The 27,311-nt window shown below is 35.9% G+C and overlaps 2 protein-coding genes across 2 annotated transcripts in view; one reads left to right on the top strand and one right to left on the bottom strand.

The window, feature by feature from the left end:
* LOC111513625 (protein O-mannosyl-transferase TMTC1) overlaps window positions 1-27,311 on the bottom strand; it is a gene marked incomplete at its 5' end in the record, with an annotated part of 256,726 nt that overhangs the window by 215,760 nt on the left and 13,655 nt on the right. The window lies entirely within an intron of this gene.
* LOC141483482 (uncharacterized) lies at window positions 25,129-26,278 on the top strand. Its single transcript, XM_074178150.1, has 2 exons — window positions 25,129-25,291; window positions 25,355-26,278. Exons 1-2 carry the CDS (start codon window positions 25,137-25,139, stop codon window positions 26,058-26,060), a joined length of 861 nt encoding a protein of 286 aa, XP_074034251.1. The 5' UTR covers window positions 25,129-25,136; the 3' UTR covers window positions 26,061-26,278.

The following is a 27,311-nucleotide window of genomic DNA, read 5'->3' as shown; positions in this document are numbered from 1 at the left end:
ATGGAATTGATTTCATTACATTTGGTTTTCACTATTATTCCAAAGGTGTGATTGGATTAAATGATATGATCAATATGAATGTCATCATTGATCTCACAAATCATCAATTGATTGGAAAACATTGGGATATAGGGAGAGTTACGGCAGTAATTTTAGTTTCTCAGTAGGTCCTGAAGAAAAACATTACCGGTCCATATTTCAGAAGGATATATTTTCATCGATAGAAGTTATTCAGGAAAATTTGTTATAACACGAACTTTAACTTCAACTAACGAATCGAAGAAATTCGAAACATATGAATTCGAAGTCTTCTCTATCCCACCACAAACCGACAGATACACACATACAAACGGATGGAATACTAGATTTCATTCGTACTGATTACATGAAAAAGTTTGATTATGTAATTGAATATAAAAATGGTAAAAACAAACAAGCAGCAGAAGCCCTCTCATATTAGTAAAAACGGCAATCAAAGTCAACCCCGAACCAGAGGCGGACTTGGAAATGCTACACTTTTGCCGAAAACCCTATATTGACAAAACTTATGCAAGGGAATATTTCAACCCCAAACAGCACTACGCTCTGTACTTTGAAAACTCACAACTACCTGTAATAATATATATATATATATATACATATATATATATATATATATATATATATATTATTACAGGTAGTTGTAGGTCTCTACTAACTGACAAACTTTGGCACAGGCGTTTTTTAATTTTTCTCAAGTATTTAATTCCAACCTATTTTCCACCATTGCTTCCCCTTTTCCTACCAATGAATGCAATCAAGAATATGTTTTCGAAAAGCAGAATATCTATATATGTTTCTATATATGAAATAATCGTTCAACAGGTTTTGACAACGATTTTTGAATTTGTTGAGATTATAACTATCCCCATAGTTTAATGTTTTCTAAACGAGATTTTTGAAAAAGTTTCAGTGGATTATCAAATAATCCACTCATGAATAGTAGTCATGAGCTTGAGTCATCCCCTGGCATATCTAATGAATGTATTTGTTAAACAACTCGAGCTGGGGCTCATAAATACCTGTTATAAAAAATGTTATCCTCACTATCCTGAAAACTCAATAGGAATGAGTGTTCAGTCAAGCGTATGTGATATTTTTGGAGTTCAAATTGAAATATCAATTGCTTTCATTATAAACTGCAAATAGGTTATCTTCAACTCCACAAATGGCAGAGGTATCTGTATCTGTAGAGTGGAGAGGGTGAGTGTAGGCCCACAGCACTTAGGCCACATGTGACCCATTGTTAATCCTCCAGAAGAGTTGGCCTCATAGGTCATCGTCCATCCTGTCCTTTCCAGGCAGGTGGACAGATCACTCGAAGATATCTCCTTTATATCGGCAGGTGTAGGCCAAGACTCGCCGAACACACACTTTCTCATTGACGATAACTCCGGATACTCGCATAGGACACGCCTGACAGTTTCTTCTTCCTGTTCATAGAGATGTGTCCACTAGCCCCATATTATGGAGCTGTTTCCTTAGTTGACAGTGGCCGGTTAGAAATCCTAATGTTAAGCGTAGATTTTTCCAGGTCATCGCCAAATATTTCTTCTGCGCCAGCTTGAGCATATATCTATATATATATATATATATATATATATATATATATATATATATATATATATATATATATATATATATATATATATATATATATATATATATATATATATATATATTTTTCAAATTCAACTTTTTTTTTTGAAAAAAATTGAAAGAGTGCATTTCTAGATCGAATTCAACAAAAAGTTAATTGAAAAAATTGTGTCTACGGCAATTTTATATCCATATGCCAAATTTTATGGAACTAGGATAAAGTTAACGTTTTGCTTATTTTTGACAGATATCCCCTTTATTTTAAAAAAGTTTGGTTAATTGTCATCAATTCATGTATACATTACAAACTCATCATGAAGTTTTGACTTTTCAGATACTTTTACTCATACGGACATTTTTAGACAGAAATTGATAATTTGCTATAAAAATTTCAACATGACTGGTGCAAAGTTTCAATCACTTGGCTATTTTCTTAAACAAACCTTTGATTTCAAAAAAACAGAGGCAACTAAAAAAAATAATAATGCAAATAATTTCGATAGAACTTGTAAGGCCAAAATTTCTTCTTTTATAAAATTTTTCTAACACTTTCTGTAATCGGTATTTTTTATAATATCGGTTATGCTCTTTTGCCCGTGTTCAATAACTTTTGAAGAAATGTTAAGTTGGGCCTTCTCATCATATTTACTTGGTGTGTGCTTTTTCTTAAATTGATTGGTTACGGATCATGTTTCTCTGAATTTCGACATTATCCTTGACACAGTAGTATGTTGAACATTCCTTCCTGGATGCCGTTCATTGAAAATATTAGCTACTTGCCGGTATGGTGTATTCTCACCACATATTGAAACTATTTCTATTCTTTCCTGAAGAGACAACATTATTGCAACAATAACTGTTGAAAATTTGACAAGTTAATCAACAACTTGACACTACCATAGCATGCATTTTGTTTGTCAAGACCTACTTAAAAATTTTATTCAACGTGATTAAGCATCCTTACCGCCCTAATTAGTGTTAGTAGATGTTTACAGCTGATTCTCGGCCTCCCCCCACCACTATGACGTATTAATTGCTTATTCTTGTTGGTTTACTGAAATCAAGGTGATGTGATCTTGAAGTGTGGTGCATGGACCATTCAGAATTTTTTCAAGATTTTGTGTGTGTGACGTAATGACGTAATTGCATTTGGTTGTTGGGGCATATTTTAAAGATCATCCAAGTAACGAATGTTCCATCGGTGTGAGTCCACCAAGCGGTGTGACGTCACAGCAGGCAAGGTACAGGGTTTATCATGTGCATGTCTGTATACAAACATACGTCTGCATACTCCAAAGATCCTCCAAGTAATGAATGTTCCATCGGTGTGAGCCAACCAAGTTAGTGGTGTGACAGCTGCAACCGTTCAGCAGTAGGAGAGCGAGATGTGCACTCCACGGCGTATGGCTGAGTGATGCGTATTCATCGGTATGTCCTCACCTCTGTCTCGACATCTGTCCTGTACGCAACGCGCAACGCTGTCTGTTCGTATCGGCATCCGGTAATGTGTCCAATTTAGAGATTGAGTTGGTGCATGTAACTGAGAGGTGGGGATGACTTTGTCGTCTTGACGGATACGATCAGAGTGTACCAGTGTAGGTTATGTTAGTTTACATCAAGTGAGTTAGTGAGAACGTATCATAGAAAATGTATTCCTGTGATTGTGGTAAATCTTTCACTCGTAGTGATAATCTTCGTCGGCATCAGCTCCAGAGTTGCCAAGGAGGGCCTGCAGTGAAACGGGTGAGAGTGGATTATGCAACACCTATGTATACGTGCAATTGTTGTAATGTGACAATTCCTATGACCCAAGTGAATTCTCACCGAAGAACCCTGAGTCATAAAAATAATGCATGTGTTCAATTGTCTGATGGTGTTCAAATTATAACGAATGCATTCAATTGCCGCATTGCTACATACAGGGTGGAGGGTTCGATTGTAACCAGTGACTTCATGTCATTTTTCAATGAGATTAGGCAGAAGGTCATTGAATTACTGGAATCGGCCATCAGGATCCATAAAAGCATCAAAGTGAATATGGAAGTTTTTGGGAATTATATTCTTCAGACTCAAGATTCGAGGGACACGAAGTCATTTAATTCCCAAAATAAAATAGTGGACCAATCTTCAGATTTGAATGCTGTTTTTGATGGATTCCGTGATGTAATTGTGGCTCGAACGACTGAATTCCAGGAACGTGACTCAGGTATTAATTTTTAAAAATTTCAATAGAATTGAATAGTAATATTTTTTTTATAATTCAGGTTGGACTTGTGAAAAAATATTGTTTCTCGAGGTCAACATTAATAAATACAGTCCACTGGAAGGACGTTCATATGTGAAGCTGCCTCAATGTATTCAATGGAAGAAAGCTGTTGTGAATGTTCGTAATGAAGATCAATATTGTTTTGCTTGGGCTATAACATCAGCATTATATCCTGCAGATAGTCGAGTGTCCGAACTCACATCATATCCACATTTTTCCACTGTTTTAGATGTCACAGGTATGGATTTTCCGGTTAAAGTTAATAATAAGAGTATTGAAAGATTCGAAGATAGGAATGATATTTCAATTAATGTTTACGGTTTAGAGAGTACATTTGAGAAGGGTAAAATGAAGTATGAAGTGATTGGTCCATTGCGATACTCACAGAGAAGACTCCGGAGACATGTCAATTTGTTGCTTATAACTGATGACTCCGGTAATGGTCACTATTGTTGGATCAAAGATCTTTCAAGATTAGTTTCTAATCAACTATCAGCTCATAGACAGAAAAATATTTTTGTGACGGATGTTTGATATATTTTTCTGATGAGAGATTGCTTTTACGTCATAATATGTATGATTGTAGTCACATTAGTACCACAACACCAACTACTAATTTAAAGATCAATAAATATGGTAGAATGGTTGCGGAAAATAAACTGATGTTTGAAAACTTTGAGAGACAAATGGGGGTTCCATTTGTAGTGTATGCTAATTTTGAATCAGTGCTTAAACCGATTCATGTGAATGAGCCAAATCCTGAAAGTTCATACACGACTAAAACATTCTAACATGCCCCATATTCATTTGCTTATTTGATAAAGTGTTCATATTATGATTTTTTGTCAAAATTTGTTACATATAGAGGTGTAGATGCAGCTCAGAAATTTGTGAGTAGCATTGAAGATGATTTGAAAGAGATACATGAAAATCATCTCAGATACCCTAAACTAATGGATACACAAACTGTCGAACAAGAAGAACAGTTTGCTGCAGCCAGAACTTGTGGTATATGTAATAAAGCATTTATTGATGGTGAAGTCAAAGTTAGAGATCATTGTCATGTCACAGGAAAGAAAAGATCACATGCCGCTCACTCGAAATGTAATTTAAATTTCAAAATACCAAACTTCATACCTATCATTTTTCATAATTCAAGTGGTTATGATTGTCATTTATTCATAAAAGAATTGTATAGGAACAAAGATAGAGTTGATGTTATCCCGCGAACTAAAGAGAAATATATATCTTTCACGAAGCATCTCTTTACAAACAGCTATACCGATAAAGTTGGTGTGGTTAGGAAGAATTATCTCAAAATGAGATTTATCGATAGTTATAAATTTATGACTAATTCGTTGGAGAAGTTGGGTGCAAACTTGACCTCCGATCAATGTTTGGAGATGCACAAATATTTCCCACAAATTGAGAAATTCAATTTGATGAGACAGAAAGGTGTATTTCCATATAGTTTTGTTGATGACATCGACAAATTGAATTATCCATTACTTCCGATAAAAAAACAGTTTTATGACACACTCAATTGTGAACATATATCGGAAACTGATTATGATAGGGCTAGAAATGTTTGGAATTTATTCGAGTGTCAGAATTTGGGGGAATACTCTGATTTGTATTTAAAGTCGGATGTATTGCTACTATGTGATATATTTGAAAACTTCCGCACCACAAGTTTAGAGATATATAACTTACATCCGGCACAATATTACACTGCACCTGGATTATCATGGGATGCCATGTTGAAGTTCATTAATGTTGAATTGGAATTACTAACTGACATTGATATGATTCACTTTTTTCAAAAAGGTATACGAGGTGGAATTAGTCAATGTAGCGAGAGGAAACATATAGCAAATAATAGATTTTTACCGAATTATAATCCCAATGAACCTTCCACATTCATTACATATTTAGATGCAACAAATCTATACGGTCACAGTATGTCACAACCTCTACCAACAAGTGAATTTACATGGTTGACACCAAATGAAATTCTAAATCTTGATGTGATGGATGTGAGTACTGATAGTCCGTATGGGTATGTGTTTGAAGTGGACATTCATTAACCACAAGAGTTGCATGATAAACATTCTGATTTTCCATTTTTAGTCGAAAAAATAAAACCACCTCGTACACAATCGAAAATTCCCAAATTAATTCCAAATTTGAATGATAAAAGAAAATATATTGTTCATTATAGGAATCTAAAGCAAGCTGTCAAAAATGGATTGATTGTAATGAATACACATAGAGTATTGAAATTCAAACAATCATGCGGGATGAAACCCTATATAGATCTTAATACTGAAATGCGTAATAGGTCTAACAACAAATCTGTTGAAGATTTCTATAAACTAATGAATAATGCGGTATATGGAAAGACAATGGAGAATGTGAATAATCGAATTGATGTTAGACTCGTTACACATTGGGAAAATATAAAGAAAAATATGGGTGCCAGCACTCTCATAGCCAAACCAAATTTCAAAAATTGTTCAATTTTCACTGATAATTTCGTTGCCTTTCAATTGGGTAGAGTTAAGGTTCATTACGATAAACCATTATATTTGGGATTTTCCATATTAGAATTATCTAAAACAGTCATGTATGTCTTTTTCTATGGATGCATCAAACAACACTTTGATGAAAATGTCTCTTTACTTTACACAGATACCGACTCGCTCATTCTTAAAGTAAACACAGAAAATTTTTATGAATTCATAAAAACTAACATAAGTAGATTTGATACATCCAATTGCAGTATAGTTAACCAATTCAATATTCCAGTAACAAGTTCAGTCTTGGGTAACTTCAAAGATGAATTTCCAAATGATCCAATCATGAGTTTTTATGGTACAGGTGCTAAAGCATATTATGTGAAATCTGTTGATGGTGAATTTAAGAAAGCCAAAGGGGTTAAACGATCTGTAATAAAGAATGAATTGACATGCGAAGATTATCAAAAAATTGTCGAACAAGGTGGTATGATATTCAGAAAGATGAATTCATTTAGAAGCGTGTTACATGATATGTATACTGAATTGAAAAATAAAGTTGCATTATCATATCACGACGATAAACGATTTATCATTCTGAATACTACCCACACTCTTCCTTGGGGTCATAATGATATTGAATTTTATGAAAACGATCCAAATGAGAACATTCGTTGGATAAGTAATATTATTCAACAATCACAATCTCAGGAGACTCCATTGGATCAATTGATTAATTTATTATCTGCCGAGATCAATGATTGAAATATCATTCAATATCTTCAAAACCGGAAAATTCAATATTGATATTTATGTAGCAATTTATAATTAATAATATATGACAGAAGTAATGTGATATTAATGTATTATGTATGTATGTATATGTATTACTGTAATGAATATAAAATGATTAAAATTTTATTTGTATTATTTCTATTTCCCTAATCAATTACTGCAATATATAGTATAATGTGAATGAAAGGAATATCAGTTTGAAAAGAATCATCGTGGGTGCACAATGTCTGAAACAATCGATAAATTTGGCAGAAAAAGAAAATGGTGTGGTAATGTCATCCGAGGTCCACCCAGCAATGGATTTAAATTAACAAAAGATGGTCATTATGACATGCAAAGGAAAATATTGAAAAATACAAGCAAACCAATTAACAAGAGTGATTGTGTAAATGTATCATATCTTGAGGGGGAAATTAACGAAACAAAGGAGGTTATACTTCTAGCCCTACAAGCTGCAATACAATCCACAATAGGCAATATTGCTCGCGATGCCCGTCAAGCATTTGACGATAAAATTGCAGAGGCTCGGATAACTTTCACTCGTAAATTTGACAAACATACAAATGATGTAGACATAAAAATGTCTGACATCACAGCGTCTACAAATAAAAAATTTGATGCTATGTCAAACATAACAGTCGCTGTTATGTTTGACATAGCATGAAAAAGTATGATGTACTGGAAGAAAGAGTTGAAGTTCTGGAGAAAAGCCATAAATTCAGGCCATCAGGTGGACTGGGATATCCAGGAATGGACATTGATCCAAATGTTAGAATAATAGAACCAAAACCAAAACCAACAGATGACGTATTAATTGAACCAACATGGTGAATAGTTAAGTGGAATAGCCTGCCTGGGTAGGGCCTGATTAAGTTAGGTTAGTTAAAAAAAAATGTGTATTTGAAAAATTAATAATGAAACTTATCAACAACTATTACTATATATATATTCCAATGTCCCAGAACTGGCATTAGTGATCTACTCGAATTCTGACTTGAAATTTTCCCAAATGCTAAAATTTGAAAAAAAAATTTTTAATTTGACAAAAAAAAAATAAAATTGAAAAAAAAAAAATTTTCAAAAAACTATTTTTTCACATGTCTATACCCCTTGCCCCCCCTCCTTCTTATCATTTTTCTAGTTTTTTTCTAGTTTTGCCATTGCCAAGATAGTGTGCGTGGTAGGATAATACCTTAACATCCACGCTGCCACAGGCCCACTTATACTAACAGTTTAAATTCTATTCTAATCACAAGGAATAATGGTGAGAAATGAAGAAAAAATTTTTTTTACGCCACAGGCTTACATATTGGTATTAATAACATTTATTATTCTATATAAGATATGAAAGCTTCTTTTATATGAAAATTATTGATTTTTTTCATGGGTAATCCGGGATTCGAACCACTAATATCAATATTTTACTTTTTTTATGAATTATTAAAGGTTCATAATTAAAAAAAAATTTTGATCGTCAAGATTGTTTTCTCGAAAAATATCGATCCTGCGAAAAAATTAATCAGAATCAAATTTGTTGGAAATTAAATTCTCTACAACTTTTGTCATTACTATTTTTCGTGTGAAATTGAAAATAAGTGTAATTAATTTAATATTACATAATGAGATTACAACCCGTTCTTTTCTCGAAAAATATCAATCCTGCGAAAAAATTAATAGAGACCAAATTTGTTTGGAATTGAATTCTCTACAACTTTTGTCATTACTATTTTTCGTGTAAAATTGAAAATAAGTGTAATAAATTTAATATTACATAATGAGATTACAACCCGTTCTTTTCTCGAAAAATATCAATACAACCAAAAAATCAATGGAAATCAAATTTGTTGAAAATTGAATTCTCTACAACTTTTGTCATCACTATTTTTCGTGTAAAATTGAAAATAAGTGTAATAAATTTAATATTACATAATGAGATTACAACCCGTTCTTTTCTTGAAAAATATCAATCCTACGAAAAAATTAATGGAAACCAAATTTGTTGGAAATTGAATTCTCTACAACTTTTGTCATTACTATTTTTTGTGTAAAATTGAAAATAAGTGTAATAAATTTAATATTACATAATGAGATTACAACCCGTTCTTTTCTCGAAAAATATCAGTCCTGCGAAAAAATTAATTGAGATCAAATTTGTTGGAAATTGAATTCTCTACAACTTTTGTAATTACTATTTTTTGTGTAAAATTGAAAATAAGTGTAATAAATTCAATATTATAATAATGAGATTCCACCACTCTTTTCTCAAAAAATATCGATTTTTCATACACACTGATTATAAAATACCCCCATTATTGATTTTAATAATATAGATTTACAAAAAATAAAGATTTTTTTCTCCAGTCACAATTTAAGTAGATGACCAATGCCGGTTCTGACTGTAGATGACCAATACCGGTTCTATGACTGAAAATTTTTAATTTTATGTTTCATTAAAAAAAAAATTTTTAACAACACACTGTAGTCCCCGCCCACTCTCCTCCACTTTTAGCCCCGCCCCCTTCCCACCATTGCTCGCCTCACCCCACCATTGCGCATGCGCGCCCCCACCTCACTCCCACCACTCACATTTCTGCCTACACCCTGAGGAGCGCACTTCTCGGCATTCAGTACGACAAGTCTTCTCATCGAGTGCAGTCCAGCTACAGCAGTCTACTATAGCGGCCTTCTACAGTCTACAACAAGCGAATTTTGAGTAAGTTATCAATGTTACTTTTTCATAACAACTAACTTTGTATTATTTTACATTTTCAGAATGGAAAACTACACGCAGGAAATCGACAACGTTGTGGCATCGATCATACCTGTGGATGTTGAGGTCGAGCGACCAGGCAGCTCTGACATGTTCGAGGGAGACGAGGTGGTGATGGTCCAAGAGGTGAAGGCTTCAACTTCGGGTGGTGTGCAGCGGCCACGCAGCCCTGTCTCATTTCAGGAAGACAGGGTTGTTAACAAAGCCAAGCGGCAATCTTCAGCAAAGTTTGGCCCTATTCAAAGGTATAGGAGTGAATGCAATAGGACTAACTCTTATGCAGGTAGTTGGTCGACCGCCAAAAGGAATCCTCCGAGACGTCCCGCACCGCTCGCCTTGACAGTGGAAAGACGGAGGACATATAAGCCGGTGCCGAGGGTGCCATGTCCAGGTGAAACCCTCACCCAATTCGCACCATAAGCGATGTTGACACCCATGGAACTTACACCGGTGCCAGAGCCTGCCATGGAGGTCGTGCCACCAGTGTCGAAGCCTGCCGGGGAGATCGCGCCACAAGTGCCACCAGTGCCGGAGCCTATCAGAGAGGTTCACCCCCAGGAGATGGAAACTTTCCTACAGAGGTGTAGGGATGTTGCACTAGCTTCACGAAATAATGAGGCCGCGTTGGCTAGCATTTCCCGGGAGGAGAATGAAATTGCTAGCCGACGGCGCGAATTGTTAATGGGGATGGCCAAGCTAGATCGAAGGACTGCATCTCTGAAGGAAAGGCGGAAGGCAGAGACCTCTTCGATAGAGCTCAATAATGAACTAAACATATTTATTAAGAACTTTTTATATAAAAGGAAATAGTTTTTAGGTCAACTAGGATAGTTTTAGGATAATTAGGTAGCATGGTAGTTTTAGGTTTGTAATTATAATTTTAGGAATGAAAAACAAAAAAAAAACAAATGAAAAAAGAAGTGAAATAAAGGGTGTACTTCGTTTTGGTTTGGTACACATTGAACAATGCAATGGTTGGAGCATTTTTCTTCACTTCGTCTTTTCATTATTTTTCTTTTTTTCAATTTCAATTCCAAGTTCTTTCATCCCCACTCCTCCCCACTCCCTTTCAAACGTATAAAAGTAGGAATCATCTGAGGAAACATTCAGTTGATCAGCTAGCATCGAGATGAAACCTGATTCAACTACTGAGCCCTATAGTGTCCCGGAGCCTCAGAGGCCTTACTATGCATATATACAGGAAGGATTCGTGCACTCCACAACGGCGCCTCATGACATTCCATACGAATTCAGGAATAATGACTACAGGGTGCAAGTTCAGCATGTCACTGGGAGTGATGAAGCTGACCTATCGGACGTGGATTATCCTGATCCCAACCAATGGGATGACGAATGGGGTGACCCACCGCCTGGAGACACCACAGATGATGACGATGACGACGACGACGATGACGCTGGCGACATCAGACTTCTACCATCCACAATCCTTATTGAGGACAGTCCTCCACCATCTCCCATCCTGATTGATGACGATGATGTCTTTGATTCCGACGACGATATGTAATCGTTTCCCTGTTTCTCCCACCCTTTCCTTTCCTTTCCTTACCTTTCCTTACCTTTCCTTCCACGGAGTACACACTTATTTGGTTGGTGTACACGAGGCACTGCGAGGCTGGTGCAGTGTCTTCCTCCCTCTCTCTTATTAGTTTTTCATTATAATCACTTAGAATTTCTCATAATAATCGCTCAGAGTTTCATGAAGATCGTCATTTTTAATGTTTTCGAATCTCAAACACCGTTCTACATTTACACTTCATCCCCTCCGTTTTATTTCTTCCATTATAAATATAGTATCAATCCCAGTTCTTCATCATTCTTCCACAATGTCGATTGTTGATTCCAAAACCGAACCGATGAGTGTACCAGAGTCTTCTATGATGAGTACAGGACCCATCCAGGTACATGAAATAGATTCTACGTTTGATCATTTCAGTACAACCTTCGCAGAAATGCTGCAACGCATCTACGATCTTTCTGATGATTTCCCGGAACGTATGCAAGAGGAAGTAGATGAGTTAGACGATCTACAGGATAACGAGCTAGATGATCATGCGGACGACATAATTAGTATCCCATCTGATTCAGATGAATCTGATGAATATAAGGACGACATCATCAGTATATCATCAGATTCAGATGATGACACTATCATGATTGTTTCTGATGATGAGGAGCGTTAGTCCATACCATTGTATGGATTAATAGGAAAAACAGCCCTTTTAAGGGTTACAATTAAAGACAATAAACAACTATTTTCAGAGCTATCATTATACTTTCAATCAGAAATAGGTTAACACTATAGTCAAAACTCATGTGAAAGTATCATCATCCAACTCTGTAGTACTCATCATTTTATTCAATGATTGAGAAATTACCAACTTCGACTTTTCAGTCAAAGTAGAACTCATTATATGCACAGATATTCGATGATAAACAAAATCCTAACTTTGACTTTTTATTCAAAGTAGTCATTCATCACATAATCTGTGAATTCTACTCCTACCGTTTGTGTGAATAATGTAGCCCTGAAAAGGAATGTTGTTTTTTTTGTGACCAGTAGGTCCACGGTTATTGTGCCACAGGTTGGACATTATTACATATAATACATGTAGATACTCGGGTGAAGTTTGTTAGTGGCCTCTCGCAAGCTTCACACCAATTCTGTCCCATTTCCATAATTGAGACAGTGTTGTGGGTGTTGACATGGGCATACCACCCTCAATTATTGTTTTTATGCGAATAAAACCGAAAGCAGCACCAACATAGTTTTTTGTTCTCTGCATCTATTGTGCTGATCAATATGTATGCATCCATCGCACAATACAAATCCAAATTGTCTTCCAGTGTCTCACTGACATTGAGCGTTCGCATACCGATCCTCAAAGCACCATCGCCTTCAGTTGTGTCAGCTTCTATCCCTTCATCATCTCCTTCTTCATCCATGACCCTCTCAAATTCCATCACGTCATCATCTTCGTCGCTTCGGTTGGCCTCGTTTTCAACTTCGTCTATCTCATCATCTGATTCGTCTATCCAATTGTTTTCATCAACAGCAGATATTCTATTAAATGCAGCATTTATTTTTGCAGAATTCATCTTGTTGTTGTTGTTTGCTCACAGTTGTAGAGAGTGAATGAATACACTTCAGGATCGCAAGTCGACTTATACGATTGAATAGGAAACGGAAGTGGTACGACTCCCACCTATCACTTGACTCGTTTTAAGTGGAAGAGAAGGATATGGCATCTCTAGTCGATGAAAGAGTGGGCTAGTTGACGAAAGAGCGCATGCGCTAGTTTATTTTCTTTTATAAAAGGTGAAGTATCAGTAATATCATCACCTTTCCTATCCACATTCTATTGCTATCGCATATCATTCCTCCAAACCTGAATAATCATTATCATGAGCTTCATGCCACTATTAATTGCTGAAGATGGTTCACCACTTGTTGATATCGATAACACTGATTTTGAAAATATTCCAGTATTACATTCACAGTCTCAAGACTCGATAAGTGATTTTGATATTAGCGACTTCGTTAACTTCGCAGATGTGCCGGAACCAATTCAACAAATTATCGTTGAAACTCCAATCATTTCACAATCATCATCATCCAAACACCCTTCATCTACCCCCCCTCTTGGTGTTGATAAGAAATCCAGAACTATCAAAAGGAAGGATAATAATGCATCTTCATCGATTGTCACTGAGTTGAAAGAAAAAAAAAACAATCGAAAAGTGGTTTGCGGGAGAAAAAGCCCACAACGAAAAGTGACAGATCGAAGAGGAAGACAAAATGTGAATTTTTCTATTGTATTTCATGAGATTTAAATAAATAAAACATGAAAATAATACAAAGATTTTTATTTGACATTATTTATGATTCACAGGAACATACAGACTATCTAAAATAACTTCTTCCTCATAATCATCATTTTCGCGACCATCTTCAATTTCCTCTCGATTTTCATCATTCAATTCAAAGTGATGAATAATCCATTCTGGCAAGTATGATTGGAGGCTATACAGGAATCTTCTAAGGTTCAGTTCAATCATAACCTCACAAAGTTGCCACAATTCCAATTCATTATCCAAAAATTTGATACAAACTTCTGCACCACTCCAATAGTTCTCAGCATCACGAAGGCATATTTCGATTTGTTTTTCATCATAGCATACACTCATATCATAATTGCTTGCATGTTCGGCTCCATCACCCAACACCTTCAATTTAGACGACAAATATTGAACCGATGATTTGAGATGTACAACATCGACCCAATATTGACTTGCGTACTGCATCCACATCTTTAAATGGTGGAACTGAAATCGAATAAAAAAAAACAATAAGCAACCTCCAATTTTTCAGTGATATAATACTCACATTCTCATTTTACTTGTAGTTACAAAGTGAGTGTATTCAACTAAGTTAGTTATGTTTATATTTCCATATAATTATTATCATCTAATACATGAATATTATAATAAAACAATAAGAAATTCATTATAATTACTTTTATTATTCAATCATATTGAATTTGACTAGAGTTAGCGTTTTCACACCAAAAAACTTTGTAAGCTATGACCTAAAGAAATTCACTATAAATTATTACTATTATTATTCAATCATATTGAATTTGACTAGAGATCGCGTTTTCATGGCAGCATGGCTCTGTCCTGAATACATCATCGTATATTCACCACCTGATGAGTTGATACAAGATATATCGTCATCACTGAATTGCAACGAAATACGTTTTGGTAGCCGTGTTTTAAATAATTTATTATTGCTCACATCTTGCAAAGTTAATAAAATTGATTTACTAAATCGTGTGGAATAAGTTGACATATTTTTAATTATGTACACTTCATCAATTGGCAATGATGATAAGGCCTTTTGCTCTAGTATTTCAACCTCCTGTACAATCAAATTATTAATTTTATTCAAGTCTACTTTTGAAACGGACATGATGAAAATATATATGAAAATATAAACAATTTCCAACAGACAAATACACTCACCGTCTTCCTTCTATTACGAACTGAATAACACTCTACCAATTGCTAACTGCTGCAGATATATTCGTCTACTGATTCCATAGTGTGCCAGGCATTTCTTTTATATCAAACAGTGCGAGTCACCCCCACCATGAAACCGTGAAAGGTTCACATTGCTAGTTGCTATCCACTAGAGATGCCTGACGTCACAGCCAAGCCCATCTCCCAACTTGATGCGATAACAGTTGCCGGTACGAGCAAGTAGTGGTCGTTGCGCTCTCGGAGAGGGTAGACGTTAGGCAGACGGTCCTCGGCTGCCGTGGTGGCACCATCGATAGCGGGGCTAGAGCGATGCGTTACGTCACAACCTTCATCGCTTCGGGAGAGGTGAGGGCTGACCGATGAATACGCATTACTCTGCCACACGTCGTGGAGTGAATATGTCGCTCTCTAGCCGTTGAACGGTTATTGCTGTGACGTCACTCCACTACTAACTTGGTGCCCTCACACCGATGGAGCATTTATTACTTAGAGGATCTTCGAAGTATTCAGACGTATGTTTGTACATAGACAAACAAGCACATGATGAAACCCTGTACCGTGCATTCTCTCTCTCACACACACACACACACATACACACACAAAATCTCATATGAAAAAAAATCTGAACGATCCATGCACCAGACACTTCAAGGTCACAACGCCTTGACTCCACTGCACAACAAAAAAAGCAAATAACACGTCATATTGGTGGGAGAGGATTAGAACCGGGAAAAATTTTTGAACGATCCATACACCACACCCTTCAAGGTTACTTCACCCTGACTTCACCAAACAACAACCAATAAAAAAGCAATTATTACGTCATAGTGGTGGGGGGAAGCCGAGAATCAGCTGTAAACATCTACTAGTGTTTATAAATAATCTGTAGATACTGAATATTGAAATTTTAATGTAATTTCAACTCTAGTAATTTTATTAATACTTATTGCAGTTTCTGAGTTGTGTCTTGCTTTTTCAAAATTGAAGGTACTAATATTTGTTTAAGAAAATAGACAAGTGATTGAAACTTTGCAACAGTCATGTTGAAATTTTTATAGCACATTTTTAATTTCTCTCTAAAAATGTCCGTATGAGTAAAAATGTATTAGAAAAGTTAAACTCCATGATGAGTTTGTTATGTATACATGAATTGAAGACAATTAACCGAACTTGTTTTTTAAAATAAAGGGGATATCTGTCCAAAATAAGCAAAATGTTTACTTTATCCTAGTTGCAAAAAATTTGGCATATGGATATAAAATTGACGTAGACACAACTTTTTCAAGTAACTTTTTGTTAAATTCGAAACAACCAACACTGACATAAACACTTTTTAAGTTTATTTGGGTGTCACACCAATAGGTGGTTTCACTTATGTCTCGCTTGCATTTACGCATTTATTTTCATTAAGTACTTTTTTTGGATTGTCTTCAATCGAGGACCGCCTGCCCGGTACTGACGATGCCCAATTTCTTGTTGATTTGTTGGATGTTTATAAATTTTTGTTTTGTACGTACCTTCTTTAAAAATATTGATAACTTTTCAAAATGTAAACAATGTTGAAGTGCTGTTGTTCTTCTTATTTGATAGTGATTGCTAGTAAAGGTTCTGATCATGTTTTCCTATGTTTTTGATGTTTATTTTTTGAGAATCGGATCGAGCGTCGTTGTCTTAAAAATGGCAGGTGGAGGGATCTTCTGTGTGTCGTTTCGGTGATTGAAGGAGATAAGGACGGAAATGACGTGTTGTGTTGGGATTTGATTTGTTCAAACTTTTTAAGTTCATTTGGGTGTCACACCAATAGGTGGTTTCACTTATGTCTCGCTTGCGTTTACGCATTTATTTTCATTAAGTACTTTTCTTGGATTGTCTTCAATCGAGGACCGCCTGCCCGGTACTGACGATGCCCAATTTCTTGTTGATTCGTTGGATGTTTATAAATTTTTGTTTTGTACGTACCTTCTTTAAAAATATTGATAACTTTTCAAAATGTAAACAATGTTGAAGTGCTGTTGTTCTTCTTATTTGATAGTGATTGCTAGTAAAGGTTCTGATCATGTTTTCCTATGTTTTTGATGTTTATTTTTTGAGAATCGGATCGAGCGTCGTTGTCTTAAAAATGGCAGGTGGAGGGATCTTCTGTGTGTCGTTTCGGTGATTGAAGGAGATGAGGACGAAAATGACGTGTTGTGTTGGGATTTGATTTGTTCAAATATTAGTTTGTGCGCGCGTGTGTATTTAATTGCCTTTTTACTGTGCATTGGGCTTTGTTTAGAATAGATGGGTGTTATTGTGTATATGTGGGTGGTGTAGGTGGTTATATGGTGGTTTGCATGGTAAATTTGACTCAAGTTATTTATGTCCCATCTGTCGTTCATTGTGTTTTGGTTCATCTTAATGTAAATCATTTCTTTTACAAATCTTTCGTTTAGATTTGGTTCATAGGTTGAAATTTTGGTTTCTGCTGAATTGGGGTTATGGTCATCTTGTATGATATGTTTGTTTAACGCGGTACTTGATTTTTCATATATTTGTGTCCATTTATTCTGTTCCCCAGAAGTTGTGATGTCATACCTGAATATTGTTTGTTGCAGTCATTGCATGGAATGCTATATATCAGATTGGAATTTTTAAATTGCGGATCTCTACTTTTGAGAGGGGTGTAATATTGTTTTAGAGTGTTTTATGCTCTGAAGCTGACATCAAGATTGTGTTTGTTGAGAATGTTTTTTATGTTGTCGGATAATCCTTCAATGTGAGGAAGTGAGATGTATTGTTTGTTTGTGTTCAGGGGATTGTGTTGTTTTTGAACTCATTTTTTAATTGTGGCATTAATTAATAGGAGGGAGTTGTTGTTTTTTTGTAGGATATTTTTGACTTTGTTCAAAAATACATCTCTTCGGGTTGGGCTGCTGAAATATATTGCTTCATCAGCTATTTCTATTATTACACTTTTTTTTTGTTTAAGTAGGTGATTTGAATCATAATTGGGATATTTACCTGACCATGTTTGTTTCGTGTTCCATTCGGTAAGAATTTTATGATTAGTTATGAGCAAGGAAACCAGTCAAACATCCAATGTGTTATAAAAAAAATCAAATAAACAATTGAAAAAGCCTTCAGTCAGGGGCGAAACGCCTTGACACTTAATTGAAAAAACTTTTCCATTTTCCAAGAGAATCCAAAACCCAAGAACAACAACGAAACAACTATACCAAACAGAATTCAAGAACCTACTCAATCAATCTGGTTTTTCATATTTTGTCTTCAATCGAGGACCGCCTACCCGGTACTGATGATGCCCAATAGGCTGAAACAGCTGTCTACCGATGGCTCTTAAATTGAAATCAATATGGGAATGATCAGAAAGTACTCATCTATTTATCTTGATTTTCATGAAATTATTTTCCAGCAGCTTGACTGCATTAACCTTTGTCGATTTCATATCATTTCTAGAAACATATGGATTCGTTTTCCGATGGCATTTCAGGTTAGCTTCCCAAATTTTTGCTACCGCCGTTGTCGGTTGATTCGTCAAACCATCAACACTGACATAAAAACTTGGCAAGTTGACTTGTGTGTCACACCAATAAGTGGTTCCATTTATGTTTCACTTGCGTTTACGCAGCTATTTTCATCAAGTACTTTTCTGGTTTTTCACATTTTGTCTTCAATCGAGGACCGCCTGTCCGGTCTGACGATGCCCAATAGGCTGAAACAGCTGTCTATCGGTATATATATATATATATATATATATATATATATATATATATATATATATATATATATATATATATATATATATATATATATATATATATATATATATATATATATATATATATATAGGATAGAATAAAGTGAAAATATCAGATTCACGATATTATTGACCAAATATGTCAATAGATATAGATAATTATATCAACAATTGTACAACATGTCTGGAAAACAAATATGACGACCATATTGATTTGACCATGATCAATGCTTTCGGCAACAGAAATATCAGCTGTTGAAGATCTTTCGAATTTTGTATCTCACCATGGGTTTACCCTAAAAATCATATGTGGAGAAGTTGAAACTTCAAAGACACGAAAACAATTTCAGACAATACGACAATTTTTTTTCCACGACCGCTAAGATCCTAACGACTGCGTTAATTATGTACCTATGTGAGTAGGAGATTTAAGCCGGTTCTAAGCCTCACCCCACCACTATGACGTATTAATTGCTTTTTTATTGGTTGTTGTTTGGTGAAGTCAATGTGATGTGACCTTGAAGGGTGTGATGTATGGATCGTTCAGAAATTTTTTCCCGGTTCTAATCCTCTCCCCACCAATATGACGTGTTATTTGCTTTTTTTTTGTTGTGCAGTGAAGTCAAGGCGTTGTGACCTTGAAGTGTCTGGTGCATGGATCGTTCAGATTTTCTTTTTTCATATGAGATTTTGTGTGTGTATGTGTGTGTGTGTGTGTTAGAGAATGCACGGTACAGGGTTTCATCATGTGCTTGTTTGTCTATGTACAAACATACGTCTGCATACTTCGAAGATCCTCCAAGTAATGAATGCTCCATCGGTGTGAGGGCACCAAGTTAGTAATGGAGTGACGTCACAGCAATAACCGTTCAACGGCTAGAGAGCGACATGTTCACTCCACGACGTGTGGCAGAGTAATGCGTATTCATCGGTCTGCTCTCACCTCCCTCGATGTAGTGAAGGATGTGACGTAACGCCCCAGACTCGCCATCAATGGTGACACGCAGGCGGGCGAGGACTGTGCTAACGTCTGTCTTCTCCGAGAGCGCAACGACAATTGCTTGTTCGGCTATCGCTCTCGAAGCAAAGAATGATGTGACGTAACGCATCACCCTACCCTCGCTATTGATGGTGACACGCAGGCGGGCGAGAACTGTGCAAACGTCTGCCCTCTCCGAGAGCGCAACGATCACTGCTTGCTCGTGCCGGCAACTGTTATCGCATCAAATTGGGAGATGGGCTTGGCTGTGACGTCAGGCATCTCTAGTGGATGCATCGATGTGTCCTTACCTACCCTCACTCTCTACGGTGATGCGCAGGCGACGTGGATTATGGTATTTAAGAAGCGGGCGAGTGTTGGTTATGTCAGTTTCCATCGAGTGAGTTAGTGAGAACATATCATAGAAAATGTATTCTTGTGAATGTGGTAAATCTTTTACCCGTAGTGACAACCTTCGTCGTCATCAGCTCCAGAGTTGCCAAGGAGGGCCATCAGTGAAACGAGTGAGATTAGATGACGCTGCAGCACCTATGTACACATGTAATTGTTGTAATGTGATGATTCCATTGACTCAAGTGAATTCTCACAATAGAACTCTACAACATAAGAATAATACATGTGTTCAATGTAATTGTACACATGTAATTGTTGTAATGTGATGATTCCATTGACTCAAGTGAATTCTCACAATAGAACTCTACAACATAAGAATAATACATGTGTTCAATTCAGTGATGGTGTTCAAATTATAAAGAGCGCCTTCAAACGTCGGATTGCGACATACAGGGTGCAGAGTTCCATTGTTTCCACCGATTACATGTTATTCTTTAATGAAATCAGGCAGAAAGTTATAGAATTATTGGAATCGGCCATCAGGGTTCACAAAATCATCAAAGTGAATATGGAAGTATTTGGGAGTTATATTCTATAAACACAAGACCTGAAGGAAACCAAATCATTTAATTCACAGAATAGAACAGTTGATCAATCTACTGATTTGAATTCCTTATTTGATGGATTTCGAAATGGGATTATCGCTCAAACTACAGAATTCCAGGAACGTGATTCAGGTAAACATTTCTACCAAGTTTTAATTGGATGGATTAGTAATATTGTTCTGTATTTAAGGTTGGACTTGTGAAAAAATCATGTTTCTGGAGTTGAACATTAATAAATACAGCCCGCTCAGTGGATGTTCATATGTGAAGCTGCCTGAATGTATCGAGCGTAGGAAGGCCGTGGTTAATGTCCGTAATGAAGATCAGCATTGTTTTGCATGGGCTATCACTTCAGCACTACATCCTGCAATCGATAGAACATCAGAAGTTTCATCGTATCCACATTTCAGTACAGTCATAGATGTAACAGGTATGAATTTTCCGGTAAAGTTGAAAGATATTGTGAAATTTGAAGACAGGAATGATATTTCAGTTAATGTGTACGGTTTAGAAAGTAAATTCGAGAAGGGTAAGATAATGTATGAAATAATTGGACCATTACGTTACTCTCAGAGGAGACTTAGAAGACATGTCAATTTGTTACTTATCACAGATGATTTCGGTAATAATCATTATTGTTGGATCAAAGATCTTTCAAGATTAGTTTCAAGCCAATTATCGGCTCATGAACATGAGAAATATTTTTGTGATGGCTGTTTATTATATTTTTCTAATGAACAATTACTATTACGTCATAAGATAAATGATTGTAATCACTTGAGTACTACAACACCATCAACCAATTTCAAAGTCAATAAATATGGGAAAACGGTACCTGAAAATATACTAACTTTTGAAAACTTTGAGAAACAAATGAAGGTACCATTTGTAGTGTATGCCGATTTTGAATCAGTACTGAAGCCGATTCAAACCACTAAACCAAATCCTGAATACTCGTATTCGATCAAGACATTCAAACATGAGCCTTATTCATTTGCTTATTTGATTAAATGTTCATACAATGATGTTCATACAAAATTTGTTTCGTATAGGGGTGTGGATGCAGCCCAGAAATTCGTTAGCAAAATCGAAGATGATTTGAAAAATATTTATGAAAATCATCTCAGGTTTCCTATTCCTATGGATGTACAAACTCCTGAGGAAGAGGAACAGTTTGCTTCTGCCACAAATTGTGGCATTTGTTCCAAACAATTTAATGATGGCGAAGTCAAAGTGAGGGATCATTGTCACCTCACAGGAAAAAAAAAGGTCCCCTGCTGCTCATTCATCTTGTAATTTGAATTTTAAATTGCCAAATTTCATTCCTATAATTTTTCACAATCTCAGTGGATATGATTGTCATTTATTCATAAAGGAATTGTATGAAAACAAAGATAAAGTGGATGTCATCCCACAAACTAATGAGAAATATATATCTTTCACAAAACATCTCTTTACACACTCCTATACGGATAAAGATGGTAGGGTGAAGAAGAATTATTTGAAAATGAGATTCATTGATAGTTTCAGATTCATGCCTAGTTCTTTGGAGAATTTAGGTGCAAATTTAACATCTGATCAGTGTATCGAGATGCGCAAACATTTCCCACAAATTGAAAATTTCAATTTGATGAGAAAGAAAGGTGTATTTCCCTATAGTTTTGTTGATGACATCGAAAAACTGAATCATCCAAGACTTCCAACCAAAAATCAATTTTATGATAAACTCAATTGTGAACATGTATCAGATAATGATTATGGGAGAGCTCAACTTGTTTGGAATTTATTCGAATGTCAGGATTTGGGTGAATACTCTGATTTATATTTGAAGTCAGATGTGTTACTACTATGTGACATTTTTGAAAACTTTAGAAATATATCTGTTGATAAATATAAATTGGATCCGGCACAATACTTCACTGCACCCGGATTATCGTGGGATGCCATGTAGAAATATAGTAATATTGAATTGGAATTACTAACTGATATTGATATGGTTCACTTCTTTCAAAAAGGTATTCGTGGTGGAATAAGTCAATGTAGTGAAAGGAAACATAAAGCAAACAATAAATTTTTACCGGATTATAATCCAAATGAACCATCTTCATTCATTTCATATTTGGATGCAACAAATCTATATGGTCACAGCATGTCGCAACCATTACCAACAGGTGAATTTTCATGGTTAGCACCTCATGAAATTCTCAATCTTGATATAATGAATGTGGATATTGATGGTCCTTATGGATATGTATTGGAAGTGGATATACATTATCTCCAAGAACTTCATGATAAACATTCCGATTTACCATTCTTAGTTGAACGTTTGATACCTCCATATGCAAAATCGAAAGTTCCCAAATTAATTCCAAATTTAAACGACAAAAGAAAATATATTGTTCACTATAGAAACTTACAGCAAGCTGTCAATCATGGTTTGATAGTGATGAACACACATAGAGTATTGAGGTTTAAGCAATCATGTTGGATGAAGCCTTATATAGATTCGAATACTGAAATGCGTAATAGGTCTAATAAGAAATCTGAAAAAGATTTCTACAAACTAATGAATAATGCAGTCTATGGAAAAACAATGGAAAACGTAGACAATAGAATTGATGTTAGACTCATTACACATTGGGAAAATATAAAAAGAACTATAGGTGCTAGTTGTCTCATATCGCGACCAAATTTTAAAAAATGCTCTATTTTTACAGAAAATTTTGTTGCCATTCAATTGGCTAGAGTAAAAGTTCATTATGATAAACTACTATATTTAGGATTTTCCATTCTAGAATTATCTAAAACAGTTATGTATGATTTTTTCTATGGATGTATCAAACAACAGTTTGGAGAAGATGCGTCCTTACTCTACACTGATACCGACTCCCTTATTCTCAAAGTAAATACAGACAATTTCTATGAATTTATCAAAAATAATATAAATAAGTTCGATACATCTAATTATAAAATAGGAAACCAATTCAATATTCCAGTGACAAAGTCAGTTCTGGGTAATTTCAAAGATGAATTCCCAAATGATCCAATAATCAGCTTTTACGGTACAGGTGCTAAAGCGTATTACGTGAAATCTGTTGATGGTGAACTGAAGAAGGCCAAAGGTGTGAAACGATCTGTTATAAAGAATGAATTGACATGTGAAGACTATGAAAAAATCATTGAAGAGGGAGGTATGATATTCAGGAAGATGAACTCGTTCAGAAGCGTATTGCATGATATTTACACTGAATTGAAAAATAAAGTCGCTTTATCGTATCATGACGACAAGAGATTCATCATTCCGAATACCACTCGAACTCTTCCATGGGGTCATAGCGATATAGAATTTTATCGAAATGATCCTAATGATAACATTCGTTGGGTGTCTGAAATCGTTCATTCTTTTTCTCAAGAGAGCGCCTTAGACCAACTAATCAATTTGTTGACTGTAGAGATGAATAATTGAATTATAATTCGAAGTATTATTACTTATTCCTTCAAACCGGAACATTCTTATTTGTGATTATTTGTGATTATTGTATTATGTATTGTATATGTATCACTTTTACCAAGTTACTTAGATGAATAAAAAATGATAAAAATATTATTTGTTTCATTTCTATTTTCCTAACCAATTACTGTAAAGTATATAGCATAATGTTAATGAAAGAAATATCAGTTTGAAAAGAATCATCGTAGAGTGCACAATGTCTAAAACAATCGATAAGTTTGGTAGAAAAAGAAAATTGGGTGGTAATGTCATTCGAGGTCCTCCCGGAATTGGTTTTAAATTAACAAAAGATGGTCATTATGACATGCAAAGAAAATTATTGAAAAATATAAGCGAACCAATTGACAAGAGTGATTGTGTAACTGTATCATATCTTGAGGGGGAAATTAACGGAACAAAGGAGGTTATACTTCTAGCCCTACAAGCTGCAATACAATCCACAATAGGTAATATTGCTCGCGATGCCCGTCAAGCATTTGACGATAAAATTGCAGAGGCTCGGTTAACTTTCACTCGTAAATTTGACAAACTTACAAATGATGTGGACATAAAAATGTCTGACATAACAGCGTCTACAAATAAAAAATTTGATGCTATGTCAAACATAACAGGGACTACAATGAAAAAGTATGATGTACTAGAAGAGAGAGTTGAAGTTTTGGAGAAAAGCCATAAAGTCAGGCCATCAGGTGGACTGGGATATCCAGGACTGGACATTGATCCGAATGTTGGAATAATAGAACCAAAACCAAAACCAACAGATGACGTATTAATTGAACCAACATGGTGAATTTACTCCCGCGTTAGGGGGAGTAAATTCCCACCATTGCTCACCCCGCCCACTTCCTACCATTTCTCGCCCCACCATATTCCAACCATTGCGCATGCACGCCCCCACCTCATTCCCTCCACTCCCATTGATGTTGATACCCCGAGGAGCACGTTCTTCTACATTCAGTACGACAACTCCAGTCATCCAGAGCAGTCCAGCCATACTCAACCAGAAGCAGTGTACTATACGACGAGGAGCTAAGTTTGAGTAAGTTAACAATGTACTTTAATTTTTTACATCTACTAACTTTGTATTATTTTACATTTTCAGAATGGCATCCAACACTCAGGAATTAAATAACGCTGTGGCATCCATCATGCCTATGGCAGAGCAGGAGAAGGCATCCACTTCGCGAGTTAGGTGCAGATCTACCAGCCCTGACTTATTCGAGGAGGAGGAGGAATTCAGGCCTGTAAAGAAGGTTTGCCAACGACCTGCAGCGAGGCTTGGTCCTATTTCTAAGTACCGAGCTACTTGCAATAGGACTAATCCTTATGCAGGTAGTTGGTCGACCGCTCCAAACAGCTTAAGGCCCTCCACACCACCCGCAGCAGTAGTGGAACAACCTAGGGCGCCTTCTCCGGAGGAGCCACCAGTCGCATTGTCCCCATCGGAGGAGGCTCCCATCGTATTCACTCCGTCGGTGGTGCCGCTTTCGCCGATGCTGGCAACACCGGTGACGAATCCTGAAGTGTTAGTGCCACAAGTGCGACAGCCTATCGGAGAGGTTAGTGAAATGTTGGACAGTTTTCTACAGAGATGTAAGGAAGCAGAACATGCTTCTCGAGCTAGTGAGGCCGCGTTGGTTAAAAGGAAGCGCGAAATGGCTGAAATTGTTAACCGACGGAGGGAAGTAGAAAAAGAAATAGCCGAACTAGATCGGAAGTATGCATCTCTGGAGAAAAAGTGTGAAGCAGATACCTCTTCGATAGAGACTTATAAAAAGTTAGTGACTTTTATAAAAACTTTCCCATAGATTAAGTGTAAGTGTAGTAAGATTAGTTTTAGGTTAGTTAGGAATATTTAATTAAGATAGTTTTAAGTTTATGTTTGTAATTTTAGGAAATAAAAATAAAATAAAAAAAAAAGAAGTGAAATTAAGGGTGTACATTGTTTTGGTTTGGTACACATTGAACAATGCGATGGTTGGAGCATTTTTCTTCACTTCGTCTTATTATTATTTCCTTTTTTTTATTTCAATTACAAGTTCTTCTATGCAAATACCTCACATTAATTTTTGTGTTCTCTAATCTATTGTAAATAATCTCTTGGGAAGAAAATATGTTTCATAATGAAATCAATAAGTATATTTCATATAATTCATATAGTATTTTCAATTTTCTCTTTCATGGAATATAGCTCATGTCATTTTTGAAATTCATTCCCACTCAATCCCCTCTCCTCCCCACTCCTCCCCCACTCCCTTTCAAAAGTATAAAAGTAGGAATTATCTGTTGGAATATTCAGTTGATCAGCCACCTTCAACATGGAACCTGATTCAACTACTGAGCCGTACAGTGACCCAGCGCATCAACATCCTTACTGGGCTTCTATCCATGAAGGTTTCGTTACCTCCACGACGGCACCTCACTCGATGAATTATGATGACATAATTTATGATGATCGGATACAAGTGCTTCACGTTACTGGAACCGATCAAGCAGACCTGTCTGATGGGGATTATCCAGATCCCTATGATTGGCGAAATGATTACGAATGGGATACACAGTCCGGAAACACAGACGACGACGACAGCGATGACGATGATGACGGTGACGCTGACAATGAGTCCGATGATAGTCCTCCACCATCCCCTATCCTGATTGATGAAGTCCTGAATTCAGACGATGATATGTAATCGTTTCCTCGTTTCTCCCATCCTTTCTATTCCTTTCCTTTCCTTCCACGGAGTACACACTTTTTGGTTGGTGTACACGAGGCACTGCGAGGTTGGGGCAGTGTCTTTTTCCCTCTCCCTTATTAGTTTTTTTATAATAATCACTCAGAGTTTCTCATAATAATAATCACTTAGAATTTCAAGAAAATTGTCATTCTTATTGCTTTCGAATTTCAAACACTGAATTGTTCTACATTTACACTTCACCCCCTCCTTTTTTTTTCCAATATAAATAAAGCATCAATCACAGTTCTATATCATTCTTCCACAATGTCGAGTGCTGATTCCACCACCGAACCGATGAGTGTACCAGAGTATTCTATGACGAGT

Source organism: Leptinotarsa decemlineata, unplaced genomic scaffold (assembly GCF_025532065.1).
Source record: "Leptinotarsa decemlineata unplaced genomic scaffold, Ldec_3_MD MMD2_tig00003557_RagTag_RagTag, whole genome shotgun sequence".
Lineage (NCBI taxonomy): Eukaryota > Metazoa > Arthropoda > Insecta > Coleoptera > Chrysomelidae > Leptinotarsa > Leptinotarsa decemlineata.
Note: the sequence above shows the minus strand (reverse complement) of the source record. Positions and strands in the feature narration are given on the sequence as shown.